The sequence below is a fragment of the Oenanthe melanoleuca genome, chromosome 10, assembly GCF_029582105.1.
Source record: "Oenanthe melanoleuca isolate GR-GAL-2019-014 chromosome 10, OMel1.0, whole genome shotgun sequence".
Classification (NCBI taxonomy): Eukaryota; Metazoa; Chordata; class Aves; order Passeriformes; family Muscicapidae; genus Oenanthe; species Oenanthe melanoleuca.
In genome coordinates, this window is record NC_079344.1 from 18,686,488 (window position 1) to 18,701,536 (window position 15,049).

The following is a 15,049-nucleotide window of genomic DNA, read 5'->3' on the forward strand; positions in this document are numbered from 1 at the left end:
GCTGGGAAGTCCTGCAGCTTTCTCTGAATGCCCAAGCTGTTCCCATGGCTTCCCAGGTGCTCCCCTGCAGCCTGTCCTAATGAATTAAATCCTTCCCTTGGGTTTGGAGGGAAGGTGGGCTTGTACTGGGATTATCTCACACTGAACTGCTTGTCCCCAGAACAGCCAGAACCTCAGTGACACTGAGAGGTGCTTTTTTTTGGCAAGCCTGTGTGTATACTGTTACCCCCTGACCTTGTGAGGGATCAGCTGCTGCCTGAAAGGTGTCCTTCTAGTTTATTCTCTTCAGTTTAAGTGTTCACTCTTCTAAAATTCATGCTCTTTCAGGGTCTGACTCTAGAACTGCATTAGTTTCTGCTGTAGGATTCCCTGGCAGGAAAATGACTTCTTTTTTAAATTTTATTTTTTATTTTAAGGTGTTCAGTTGCTGCTCTCTTGTTACTTTCAGCATTGGATACAAAACTAATAGATAGATACTAATAGATGACAAGAAACTGAGGTGCAAAAGTCAGGAAGGCACAAGTCAGGAAATAGGTAGATGTAGTAATAATTGACAGTGGATTAAATGATTGTGCTATAAATGGGATTTGAAAAGAAACCCCGGGTGGGCAAGGCAGAGGGGAATTCAGTGTAGGTCTGATATGATGGCCAGGAGGAAACTGCTGGGCTTCACTGCCTCAGTTTGATGCTAGAGGATCTCTCTGGCTGTAATAGATTGAAGAATTTCAAAGAGAGGCAGATTTGCAACTGTCACAGTAATAATGAGGGAAAAGAGGCATGTTGGAGGTGCAGCTTCAGCTGAGACCCTGAGGATTGAGATGTTGGTTCACTTGAAAGGCACCAAAGCTGTGCAATAAAGGTGGAATTCTTGTTGCTCTCCTTCTTCTGCAAGAGGATGGGATCCTGTCTGAGCCTCTCTGTGCCCCAGTATTTTACTGGCCATCCCTTTCACTGCAGTGAGTGGCTTTTGAGCACTTAGTAGTTGTCATCTTGCTTTGGGAGTAGCAGGGAGAGGCACAGAATCACATCATTGACATAATTCCTGTATTTTGTATTTCTTTGTAGTAAGTGGTTGCTAACTGTCCTTGAGTGTTACTTCCCATGGCTTTCTTAGGGAGCCTTTGCTTATCTGCTGTTGCCCTTCACTCTCTTGTGAGGAAGCAGAAGGAAAGTGAAACATGGCATATTTTATTCTAGTATTTCTCTTTTTTTGTTCTCTGGGCCTTACCTAAAATTAATAACAATAGAACAAACTAATCAGTTCCCTTGGCATCATGAGAATTGTCACTCTTGTCTGGATTGTACTTTCTTAAAAGATATTCTACTCTTTGCTTATCAGTGATAAGATCTTAATTACTTCCTCCTTGGTTGCACTTACAAGGGAATATTGAGATACCAAAGTTTTTCTCCTCAAAAGCAGGGTACATAATTCCTGCTCTGTTCAGCTCAGTGCTTTGTAGGAATGTGTTATTTGTACATCAGGTTTGTGGGTGTTATGCACAGACCAGCAGGTGCACTCTGCATGGTATAAATGGTTGGGGCTGTTGGGTAGGGAGCAGATGGGATTAGCATTGGGAAAACCAACTGTGCTTGGGAAATTGTTTTTGGAATATCTCCTCTGATAATTCACTATTGTTGAGAAGTAGCTTTATGGTGGCAAACTTTAGAGAGCTGTTTGTATGCAGCTGGGACTGAATTTACAGACTGTCTTTCTCTGACTTGCTAAAAAGCTAAGGATTGACAACCCCTTTCATCCTGCATTATCCAGTGTAGCTTTTAACTCCAAGAAAACTATGTTCACAAATTGATGCTCTGCTCCTTTGGGGTTGGTGCAGAAACATTAAATTGTACTAAAATATTCATATGTGAGTGCATTTAGCTGAAAGCAATTGATGTGCTTTTCCCTGGAGAGAGGGGGAAAAAATTGCTGTATGGCCCTGCACTCCAGCAGACACCCTAACCACGCTTAAGAGTAATTACACAGCTTGGCTGATCAAAGGTTCTTAAAGTGAAAAAGAAACTGTAGTTGGGTCAGTTTAGTGATGTGTGCTTCTTGAATGGAGTGGATTGAGCTGCATCGAAGCTGTACATGCTGGAGAAGTGTGTGATATATGGTGTAATAGAGATGAACTAGTGTCAAGGCAGAGAATACTTTATTGGCTTAATAGCTTGTAATTGGAAGGAATCTCTTGTACAAAGTGATTTTGATAACAAGGATTTCTTTCTAATTTCATTGTCCTTTCACTCTTGCAAAGAAAATATCTGGACTTCCTTTAAAAATACTGTGTATGCCAGAGGGGTTTATTAAACTGGCCTGTTTAAAAGCATGCCATTGGTAGGATGATAAATTGATGTGTGTTGGAGGTTTTCAGCATAATTCAAGAATTGTCATAAAAATCAACAGCAGCTGACAACATGCTTGCAAAGTAGCTCCCTCAGCTTGTGGGGCACCTGTGGCTGCCCTGTGCTGTCCCAGCACCATTCAGAGGCTCTGGGAGCTGAAATAAAAACTATTCTTGGAATTCTCTTAAGCAAACGTCCCTTAATTGCCCCAAGGGCAGCCCAAGGCCTATTTAAATATTCTCATAGGTACAAACAAAGTAATATCATATGGCACAAATTAATCTGTAAATAATTGCAAGAGTCTGTATGTACAGGAAAATAACTGCATTGGTATATTAGCAATTGCAGTTATCCACATACAGTACTCCTGTGCATTTATCCAAACAGCATGGACTGGCTGTATGGATTCAGGAGCCAGAGGTGCAGATTGGTGCATCTGAAGTCTGCCAGTGTCTAAACTGGGTATGTCTGAAGCAGAAATAGAGTTTAGGGAATGGCTGAGGAGGAATTTTTTTTTCTTTTTCTTTTTTTTTTTTTTTTTATACCACCAAAGCTTTCACTTCCTTGCCCTGAGCAGCTTTTGGCAGTTCATTTGTTCCAGTGCTGTGACCCTTTGGTGTGGAATGTGTGGTGGCACAGTGCTGGCAGCAGCCCCTCAGTGAAAACCTGCCTGTGCCCAGCACTGGGAGCTGACAAATGCTGCTCCACGTCCTGGACTTTGCTGGAAGTGCCTGGAACTGGGGGCTGTGGATCAGCTGCCTGACAGCAGGAATGAGAACAGCTTCCAGGGTTCCAAAAGCTGGAACTTGGTGTGAAGCCGTGTCTGGCCCCTGAGAGGTGTGACCCAGACTTGGATTCATCTGTTCTGTGCCTGTGAGGGTGTCCTGCCCAGAGGAGCTCTGCAGCAGCCAGGGCTCCTTGCAGAGCTGGCTGCTCTGTGCTGCCATGGCCCAGCACACTCTGGCAGGGACTCTGCTCTTTCTGCTTCCCTCCGTCCTCTGCTTCACAGGGCCTGGGGCTGCAGTCCTGACCTGGGACTTTGAACTGTGACACAGCAGGACAGGACTCAGCAAAAGGCCTGATAGAAGTTAGTGATTTCAGGGAAAACATCAAAACAAGCTTATTACTCTGAAAATAAATAAGGATTTGAATTTCTCAATGCTTTATGTACTCTCTGGGTGACCAGTTGAATTCTCTTCAGGACAGCAGTGAACAGTCCTGAAGCTTTATCATTTAGACATTGTGGGTCCTTCTTAATAGATCAAAACTAAGATTTAAGCAGTCCTGTCCCTTTTACAGCACAGAAGTGTTGGTAAGAGCCCTGCTGTCCTGTGTGTTCTCTGTGTGAAACATTGCTGAGGTGATCTCCTGTCGGGGTCAGAGGACCAGTTGTCTGAACCAGGAAGCCAAAAGCACATAACCTAGAAGGCCTTGGTCCAGATGCATAATAAATGCTTTTAGACAAGCCTGGTGATTTACAAATGTCCTTTTAATGAAACATCCTTGTCTTTCCAAGATATTTTAATACAATATATTCATAGGCATCTGGCTCCTGGTTAGCTGGATTCTTTCCAAAGATTGAACTTCACAATGTTAAGCAGTATCTGGTAGTCTGGATGACTGGCACTTAATGAATTGCTCCAAAAAAAAAAAAAAAATCAAATTACAGTAATGGGTCTTCAAAAAAAGCTTGTATTAAAGACAGCATGATGTTAGAATAATTTCTCCTGTAACATCTGTTCTTTTATTTGGTATAATTAAAATACTGCATTCTTACCATGATTTCTAATGTGGCTATATTATGTTACATTGCAGCTGTGGTTGAAATGGACTGACCTCCAGTAGTAATCCACTTGGTAAAAGCCTGCTGAGGCCAAGGAGTTTGAGTGTGCACACTGGCTGTGTGGTTTCGTGCAAGTACATGGACCAGATTCCCGTGTTTCAATTTCAAAGGAAGCCTCTTTGATAGGAAATACTTTGTTTCTGCTTTTTCTCCTCCCCTTCAGTTTTTACAGGAGAGAGTTTTTTTGTACAAAAATACAGAAAAACTTCCTAAATTTCATTTATCTATTCCTATTTAAAAAACAATATAGTGAGCAGAGTCTGTAGCTGTAGAAACATCAGAAATCAATCTTCTTTTTTTTTTCCTTAACTGGGGTGATGACTCTGAGGCCTGTGTGGCAGAAGCCTCTGTGGGTCTGTTTGAACACCTTTGTTTGCCACTCTCCTCTGCAGGTCTGTGCATGTCCCACAGCTGGGCTTGGCTCTGCCATGCTCAAAGCCACTTAACTCTAGAGCAGTTTCAGCTGCACAGTGGCAAGATTACTTTTGACCCTCTTACCCTCCCTGGACCCCAAATATTATTTATTGAGGTAAATCAGATTTATATTTTCTTAGGTATGGAATACCCTTGGTATTTTTGAGTTATGTTAGTATTTGAGGCTGTGTCTTTTCTAAGCACATGTGAAGTGCCACCTTTTGAGTGCTTTTGGTAGATGAGCCCTTAACTAAATTTGTGTGTCAATTTTCTGTTTATTGAGTGAGTTGGTGAAAAGACTTTCTTTAGTTTTCTTCTGTAATATTAGTTAGCTCAAGAGTACAAGGACTGCTTGCTTGGACTTGTGGTATTGCAAAAACTGTCAGGAAGCTGAAATGCCCCTGGTTTTGGGTAGGTGGTGGAATGGATGACTTCAGCCCAAGGAGAAAGAACAGTTTTCAGCTGTGAATAAAACAAATGATACAGATCTATTTACCTCGACATTTTCATCTCTTTTGACTGTAAGACTCCTGGAGATGGGAAAGTGGGAGCCCAAAGTGCAGAGCTGTTGGTGTAGCTGGGGCACCCCCTGTGCTCTCTGTGGGGCTGGGCAGTGAGTGGGGAAGGAAGGCTCTGGCCCTGGACACATGGAACATGGGCTGAGGAACACAAACTGCAGCTGGGAGTGCACCACCCCACCTGGCCTCAAAGGTTTATCCTGCTCTCTAGGGAACCTTTCAGAGGTCTAACACCCAAATTCCAGCTTTGTGCATTCTGTCTTAGGTAAAGACTCTGAGGGGTTTCCAACAAAAGCCTTGGTTTGCTCTTTGGGTAGCTGCATTATCCATCTGTAGTTATCTTCCCTGGTATTTGCACTGGCAATCTCCAGGGTCATGGGTAGCTGGAGTGCCCTGGCCTTTAGCTGGGCAGCACTGTATGGTTTTGATGCAGACTTTGGTTATTTTTTGCCCTAATCTGTCTTTGCTAGATGCTCCTTTGGGATTCTCCTGCAGTCACATTGCATCCCCAGGTGGGAAGGGAACCAATTATGAGTTGCCTTCTTTAGTATTGAAAACTGCTGTGATGTAAAAACTGCTGCATGTAGCTGATTTGGATTGAGGTTTGTGAGAGCTAACTAACACTGTGGTGTGAGAACCAAAAATGTCTCTCTTGTTTTTTCCTAGGAACTTTATATTGCTGTGGGAATATCTGGAGCAATCCAACACTTGGCTGGAATGAAAGACAGCAAGGTATGTGAAGGTGGATGTGCTAGAAAAGATTTTTGAGGAAGGAAATGAGTTGAATTCCTTGCTTTTTGCATCACTGCTTTAGATGGTTTTTGTATTTCCTGCTGCTTTAAAACACTATTTGACAAAAAAAAGGTACTGTGGCAAAACATCTCACACACTAGAAAAACCTTTGCATCACAACCCAAAGTGATCAGTGGAAGCATCTAATTGACTTTGTTTAAATAAAACCCAGCCCACAGCACATAAGCCTATACAATAGTTCCATTTGCCTTTATTCCAGACTATGACATTAATTCATGCATAACAATGTGCAATTTGAATTATGAACTTACTATTCATAAAGTAAAAGATGTCTCCGACATTCCTGCATTAAGCCATTCAAATGGAAACCTGCTATAAAATGGCAGTAAAACTTTAAAAGGTTTAACTCATTAGTTGCCAAAGCAAATAATCCAAAATTGGAATTGCCAGTTTGGCCCACAGTGCAATGTTTGAAAAGAGCAGCTGAATTAACTGCTGGCTCATACTATCCAGTGCCAGACATCAAAAATGGGAGATCCTGCAGTTACTTTTTAAAAAGGATATGTATTTTTTTTCTATATTCAGGAAATGAACTTAACCAAGCTACAACTTTGAATAGTTTATAAAGCTGAGGAAAAGGGTTGCAAAGCTTTGCAGATAGTTTCTTGTGTTTAACCAGTGACAGACCAGTGAGTGTGTGACTGGTATTGTCCTCACAAAACAGCCTGTGTGGTAGGGTGATCTCTGCTTTCTTACCATTTTTTTTCCCTCATGAATTATATAAATATTTTGGGGATGGAAAGGATAAGCTTTCTAAAAGCTTGAGTGGTGTTATCATTGATTGATGCAGTGGATTAAAAAGAACCAAAATTCCAAGTGTTAAGGGTGTATGATGGGCAGGGGTGAAGGTCTCTGAGCAGTGGGAATTGTGGCAGTGTATTCCCAAGGGAACAGCATTGCCCCAGTGTCCCCTGCTTGCCTCACCCTCCTCAGCTCCTCTGGCACTGCCAGCCCACAGTGGCACCAGTGGCTTTGTCTGGAATTCATCTCCACCTTGGGCAGGTGGGGTGAGCAGCAGCCACTGGCTGACAGGTGGGTATTGGATGCTGAGTAAGACTTGGTGTGACCCCCTTTGTGTTCATCTGCTGCCTTCTCTCAGTTAAGACTGCCAGCAGTACTGGGAACCTCTGACTTGAAATGCCAGAATTTGCTTTTACTATAGAAATGATAATTTCCTTTGTTACTGAGCACTCTTATTACCCTGTACTGTAATAGCAAAACCTCTGCTTTTATGGCTTTTCCAAAGGCATGTTTGATATTTTGAGGTATTCTTCTATAAGAAATAAGGACAGATGAAATTTGTTGATATGAGATGCTTATTTAACCCTTCCATTTTCCCATATCTCAGTTTTTTAATGTAAGCTAATGTCTCTGTTGTAAAATTCAGATTTAGTTACTGGTATTTGGAATGTGTTCTGCTTTCCTTTTAGCTAAAGCATTTAGGTGGGGTAATTATGGAAAATATTCAGTTTTCCCAAACAAAGAATTCTGCAGCCATGGGAGCTCTCTGGAGCATCCCCTGTCCTCCCTCAGCACTCTGAATTATCTGGCATTGTGAACTTGCACACTTCAGGATCTGTTTTCCAAAGCAGTCAGATGCTTTCTACCAAGTGAAATGTATAATTTATTTGTTCTTTTACAGCAAGGTAGAAAATGCAGCTTTTGAGGAGACCTAGAGAATCATTGTTGCTTTCTTTATTTCTAATTCTCTCATGACATTTCCCTATCTTTTCTTATTCAGAGATTTAACTCACAAAGTTCTGTTGTGAGCAAGGTGATGCTTTTGCTGCTTACCTGAGGTAGTAGCAATGAGGTAGGGAACCAAATCTCACTGAAGTTACTTCAGCTAAAGGAGACAAAGGAAGAACTGGGCTGCCAAACCAAAGCTTCAGACAATTTTGCAAGTAATTTGTGAATTACTTTTCTGCTAAGGACAGAGCTGGCAGCCCGTGTGGTGTCATTGCCTCAGCATCAGCCCCTGTAGATGGTTCTGCAAGGAATGGCATGGCCGCAGGTCAGAGAAAGTCTTCACTGGGCCAGCACCCTCAGGGATCACAGCCTGGCTTTGCTTCCTGCACTGCAGCTTGTCAGGAGGGGCTTGCATCTGCAAACAGGGCTAACAAGTAAAACCAATAAAACTCTGGGGAGAACATTTCAGGGGCAGCATTGCTGCAGCACCTGCACATCCTTGGCTCTGAGCTGGCCACAGGGCAGGGGCAGTACTCTGGGGACTGCCTGCTTGCATGGGTCCTTTACAGGGACTCTCAGGGGACAAATGGCATGCCAAGACATAACATTCTGGTGGACCTAAAGCCACAGGATTATAAACTTTCTACTTTGAGTTACTGCCACTAGGCCCCTGCTTAGTGAGCCATTAGTTAAGCAGACCCATGGAGTGGGGCTCCTGGGTGTGGCAGGCAAGAGCCTCAGCTGCCCCTTGGGTTGGAGCTGCCCCCAGCCCCTGCTCCCACTGGCACTGCCTGCTGCTGTGCCCTGACCCCTTCTGTGAGCTCTTGGGTCTGCTTGAGGATTCTTTTCCCTTTCTCTACAAGTGCTCCCACCCTGTTGCAGATTTTAATGAGGACACCTGTCCATGCTTGATTTGCTGGAAGCTGTCACAGGCAGTTCAGGGTGATTCAATGTATGGCAGAGTTGAAACCAAGGTGTTTTCTGGTTCATTGTGTTGGGATTTCTTGTGCTGTTTTCTGCTGTGTGACAAACTAAATGCTATGTCCATTGGAAGTACAGGGGCCTCTGGGCAGGGCTTTATTGTGCTTGTTGTAGCTGCTGCCTCCAAGTTGGTTCTGCACTAGTGCAGCTCAGGATGTGCAGGTAATCCTTTGTAGTAATTTTTTCTAGGCTTTTCAAAAGGGAAGGAGAGCAGAGATGTGTATGACAAGTAGGGAATGGAGGGGTTTTGGTGTTTTTTTAGGGGGATTGTGTGTATGTGGTGGTGTTTGTTTTGGAGATGGAAAAATATTAACTGCCCAGATGAATCTTCTGCTTCTGGGGGCTTGGAGAGAATAGAGCCCATTTCCTGGCTAAGACTTGGCCCTCTAATCCAGCCCCAGATGACGACCAATATTTGGACTCATATGGTGCTTTGACTTTGCTTGCAGACCATTGTTGCTATTAACAAGGATCCAGAAGCTCCAATTTTCCAAGTGGCAGACTATGGACTGGTAGCAGACTTGTTTCAGGTGAGGCTAAACTTGGTATGAGGATAACTTTGGGAGGGCTGACAGGAGCTTACACAATATAATCTAATGAGTGTTAATGATGTGTGTGTGAGGGTGTTTGGGGTCGTTGTTTAAAAATTTGGTTTCTGATGTCATGATCTACATACTTAAAATGGAATCCCTGCAAGTAGGTTGTAGTGGGGAGGTGTCACAGCCAGCTTACCTCAGTTCTGGTTTCCTGAGGTTGAACTGTTTTGGAAATGACCGCACACAGGTGCTTGTATGTGTTTTTAAACCTCATGAAGTTTGGAAGTAGAGAGCTGGTAGGATTACTTCTGCCTGGGCTTGCTGCCTCACTGGCTGCCCAGGAGGAGCCTGCAGTTCCCTCTGGAGTCCCGAGCCAGCCCTGTCCCAGTGTCGCCGCCTGTGTGCAGCCACACGTGTGAGTGTTGTGGCTCTGTGGAGGCACGGGCAGAAACTCTGCCAGCACTTAATGCCATTCCTGAAATAATGCCCGCTGGCTCTGTGGTGAGCACGGGCCTCTTTGTGGGCCAGAGACACAGTCACATTCTGAAGAAACACCATGTAGACAATTTCCTTAATAAATTTTGTACGAATGCATTATTTCCACCTAATGGAAATGTAGCTCTCTTAAATAATTAAGAGGCTTTATTCAGCAGGAGAGAAGTGGGGAGTGCTGTGAGCTGGGGTGACCCACGGCTCCTGGAGTGCTGTGCTGGGTGGGAGGGTGGGCAGTGTAATTGCAGGGCTGGGAACTGCACAGGGTGAGTTGCTTGGGTCAGAGGGGAACGTGCACTACCCTGGCACTGGTGTTTGCAGGCGGTGCCAGAGATGACGAAGCTCCTGAAGAAGAAGTGAGTGCTGGTGATGGGACCCGGCGCTGTGGAGTAAGGGCAAATAAAGGATTTTACTGGAAAGAGGTGGGGTCAGTCACTGTGGCATGGTTGTTTTTTTTGTTGGGGTTTTTTTTGGTGGTCAGTTGCATGGCACGTGGAGTCGTGGGGTGGAAGGAAGCAGGGAAGGTGGGTCAGAGAAGGCAAGAGCGATACAAGGCAGGAGGCTGTATGTGTTTGTCAGTGTTTATTCCCATCTCCACAGCCCTCCCAGCCACGCTCAGCCCTGGGCAGGTCAGGCTGGGGGGTCTGACTGGGGAGCCAGGCTGGGCCCAAGCTGTCCAGCAGCTCTGTCCTGCCCCCGGCACTGTGGGGCTGTGCTGGCCCCGCACTGGTGCGAGTCCCGTGCTGTTCCCGGCACAGTCCCCGTGTCCCTCCAGGCACTGTGGGTCCATATTGGCCTATGACTGGAAGGTCCCTTGGTCCCACATGGCCACCACAGGTCCCCGCTGGCCCAGAGCTGGTGGCAGGGCAGGCACATCACATGCCACAGACACTGTGAGCAGAGGTGACGCTGGCTCTGTGCCGGTGGCCATTGCAGGAGATGCCACAGTTTCTCTTAGCACCGCCACCTGGCCTGTGCAGCCTCGTGGCAGGCGTGGTGAGTGTGTCCCCGTTCCCCGGGCTGGCCTATGCCTCAGGAACCCTGCCCAGCCGTGCCTCTGGCGGCCCCAGCGCCCCGTACTTGTCCTCAATCGTTGGGGCCCCCTGGGGGCACTCGAGGAGCGGCTTGAGCTGGAAGACATCAAGACTCTCCTGGTTCCTGCGGTTGTAGACACTGAGCCGGTGGCCCAGGTCGGGGCTGGCCCCCAGGGAGCCGGCGGGGCTGGGCAGCTTCAGGTTGACAGGATCCAGCCCCTTCTGCGCCAGGCAGGCCTCCTCCGACAGGGACGAGAGGAGCTCCTGCACCACGCTGTGCGGCACGCCCGGCCGGCCGGGCCCCGCCGCCGCCGGCTCCTCGCAGGCCGTGCTGCAGTCCGGGGACGAGCCCAGCGTCTGGCTGCTCTCACTGCAGCCCCGCGGGCCTGAGCTGCCGCTGGAGCGCGAGGCGCTGCCCGACGTCAGGCTGGCCGAGGTGCCGGTGCTGCCCAGGCGCAGCGGCACCTCCACCGCGAACAGCTCCGACGGGACGTTGGGCCGGTGCACGTCGATGGCGGCCGTGGTCACCACGCAGAGCGCGGCCTCGGGGACTCCGCTGTCTGCGGGGACAGAGCACAGGGGGGCAGCTCAGAGCCCGGCCGGGAGGGGCTGCTGGGGTGAATTCTGTCAAACCTCTACCTACCGCGAGCTACACAGAGCCACAGTGCTGCACGGGCCCCCTTTAGGCCATATCCATATATATTTATATATGTATATATATATATATATATATATATATATATACACAGTAACACAGCCCTGTCCTCTATCCCCAGCTCTCGCTGTGTGTGTTTATCGGGGGTGTAACACACACTGTGTGCCTCATAGAGCTCAAGGGGTGTGTATGTGTGCACAAGGACCTGCATCTAATCACCCATTGTGTCTAGGCCACAGTCCCTCCCTTAAACACCTGGAATTAGCTGCTGCTACAACAGTAACAAGATCCAACTAGTTTTTCTGAATGTGTGTGTGTGTGTACCCATAGGGATATACATACAGACACACACACACATTTAAACCTACACATTACCAGCCCCACTCTCTCGAGACAGTCTTTAAATTATGCACACATCTTTGTATCCCCTGCTCTATACAGGGATGTATCGGCAGGGATACAGCCACAGCTAATGCGACATACCTGTATATACATACATGAGCACATTAATTTATTACATAAAATACATGGGTGGATAGCTGCAGTCCCTCACTCCTCCCCACCCCATTTTATAGACACATGATCTTAGAGAGCTGAGGAATTATGGCTGCCTGAGCCCCTTATAGAACACATTGTACACAGACCTCCTGTTACATACAATACAGTGCCCCCTTGAAAGACAGTTACCTACCATTAAATAAAATATATACAACCCCTCCACCTTTCTGTAGAAATGTATGCATATTGCTCTGTGTATGTCTATTTATTGGCTAGATGTCTATGTAAGAGATGCTACCTCTCCAAGAACTTGTTATTTACATGGCTATTTATAACACACTTTTGGCCTATACAGCGTTCCATGTATGATACAGTGTACATACATATCGCATAAAGACTATTAACCCATGTTTTCATGTTAAATACATAGAATTATTATCTATAAATAGAACACACCTGTGCTCTCGCATGAGCGTACTCTATATAAAACTACGTAAATTTCTCAGTGTGTGTGTGTATGGCTGGGGAACAGTTATAGGCTATACAGACTACATTTGACTTATACATGAATACCACCTCCCCCTTATTGTCTATTTTTATATATGTAATCTATATGTTAACACACACACAGACAGACACACACACACACACACACAGACACACACACCTTTACATTTACCTTTTTACAGCTTTCCAATTACATTAGAGGATCTATAGATACATATATCAATATACCACAGACCTCTCTCTATACATGTGCAGACACACGCACATATATATAATACATGGGTGTATCTACACAGTCTCTCACCCACCTAATTTTATACATACCTAATCCTTAGATATTGATTTAAGCATATAGATATAGGGAAGAGCTGTATCTGTGCATATATATACAAGCCCCATAGGTAACACATTAGACCTATACATATATATATATACACATGTACATTTTCTACATACATATCTGTGTGTGTGTGTGGGTGTGGGTGTATATACATATGTGCATAGATACATAAAAACGTATATATCAACTATCTATAGGACATGGCTGTTCTCCCCTTTTGAAAACATACTTGTTACTCTTTAGAGTGTATACACTTACACACACATATGCTTACCTTTGTTTATGAATATTTATGTCTTATGGTGCGTATATATAAATCTGGAATGTGTATGTATATATATATATATGGGGATATATATAGATATCTATAACACATATATCCAATAATGTAAGATATACATACAATACCTCTATGACACTATAGCTATACACTATAGCTATACTATAGTGACACCTCTCCCTTTAATATACACATTATCTTTAGATTTCTCCATACAAATATGGGGACTATGTGCATACATGAGCTCCATATAGAATATTCTACACACACACACACACACACACACACACACACACACGTGTATACATTCACATATATGCACTATAATACACAGCTCGCCCCTTAAATATTTATAATGCTTTATTACTAAATAAAAAAGAGCATGCCTCTCTATGTGTGTATATTTATTTATGAGAGGCATGTACATATAAATATATAGAAAAATATACCTATACTTGAGGACTCAGATATATCTTTACTGCTGTCTGTATAAAGGGGATGTGTATACACACATACACACACACACACACATATATATATATATATATATTAGTCTGTATATACTTGCTCACTATATACACACACATACCACCATTCTGGAGATATACAGGCAATGTGTGAATGGATGAAGAGACCCCTGTAAAACACAGCATATGGATTTCTGATCTATGGAACACACAATGCTCCCTTTAAATACAGTCTGCTCTCCTTAAATAGAACACACACCCCCACACATGTGTACATACATACATACACACACACATAAATCTGTGTGTAGATACACAGGGATTGCAGATAAAAGGCTATACATATATAATACATTATACATAATACGAATGATACATACTATACATATAAAATTATATTACCCCCTCTTAACATCTCTTGATGTATGTTATGGGGATATACATCTATAAACAGTACCATATACTGTGTACAGTAACATATACCTGTGTGTATACCTCACACAAATGCATAGGTATATACAGGGTATCCCCTCAGTTTTATATACACATGAATCCATATAGGTGGGGGATATGTGTGTATATCTGCTCCCTATACAAAATATAATGTATATATCTAATGCTTACACACACAGACACACATTATCTATGTATATGCACAGACATGGTTCCCTTTTCACATACTCTGCACCTATGTATAAATTCATACATCTTTATATCTGTAGTCCTGTAGAGCCTGGGTATGTATGTATGTACAGGGATAGACACAAATAAAACCATTATTTTATACCTCTAGGTGCATGTGGGTTCATTTTAAAAATAGCTCTCTGTATAATTCATGTCTATGGATACATAGGCTTTCTCTGTATCACATACACATATATACAGATTTTATATACCCATATACATAGTTTTATATATAGACATCCATATTTATAGAAGGTATGTCTCTATGCATAGATCTACATTTCCCCTTCATAATATCACCACATATGTACACATATTTACATAATACATATGTATATATATATGTATACTCATGTCCTTTCTAATATATAAATCATATATGTATTTGAACATATGGCTGTCACATACCTACCCACATGTACATCTCTCTATATCTAGATATGTATCTTTACATATATTTATACAGCTATAAAATACCAATGTAGTACACAGATCTTTACCTGTCTTTGTATCTGTCTGCATATATATGCATAAACAGCCTCATTTATACACACAGATATAGGATCAGCCTATATATAAAATTACATGTATCTATATAATTATAGAGAAGTATATAATTTATCTGTAAAATACATACATAATAATATGCATAAAATAGATTAAAAAGAGATAAATATGCAGATGGTCTTATATACATTTCTAAAATATATATAATTTTGTTTTAAAATAAAATCTATAGACATACTTTTTTCTCTCTGTATGTGTCCATGTGGGGAATTTGTACGTAGGGATATAATTTATAACCTAACACCTATATGTAATAATGATACACACGGAGATAGAACATGGATCTATGTCATACATATGACACATATCTAAAAAATAAGTGTATATAGCCATTCACACCCCCTTGATTTGTATTACCTCAGAAATAGAAAAATATATGAATACAGTT

At 43.4% G+C, this 15,049-nt stretch overlaps 2 protein-coding genes across 2 annotated transcripts in view; one reads left to right on the plus strand and one right to left on the minus strand.

Annotated features, from left to right (window-relative positions):
• Positions 1-10,060, plus strand: part of ETFA (electron transfer flavoprotein subunit alpha) — a 28,840-nt gene extending 18,780 nt beyond the window's left edge. The window contains exons 10-12 of the mRNA XM_056499650.1: positions 5,785-5,850; positions 9,051-9,131; positions 9,951-10,060. Of these exons, the coding sequence (XP_056355625.1) occupies positions 5,785-5,850; positions 9,051-9,131; positions 9,951-9,989 (186 nt within the window). The 3' untranslated portion in view covers positions 9,990-10,060. The remainder of the gene's footprint in view (positions 1-5,784; positions 5,851-9,050; positions 9,132-9,950) is intronic.
• The window catches only part of TMEM266 (transmembrane protein 266), a 76,831-nt gene continuing 71,730 nt past the window's right edge, over positions 9,949-15,049 (minus strand). Inside the window, 1 exon segment of the mRNA XM_056499646.1 lies at positions 9,949-11,223. Within this exon segment, the coding sequence (XP_056355621.1) occupies positions 10,655-11,223 (569 nt within the window). The 3' untranslated portion in view covers positions 9,949-10,654.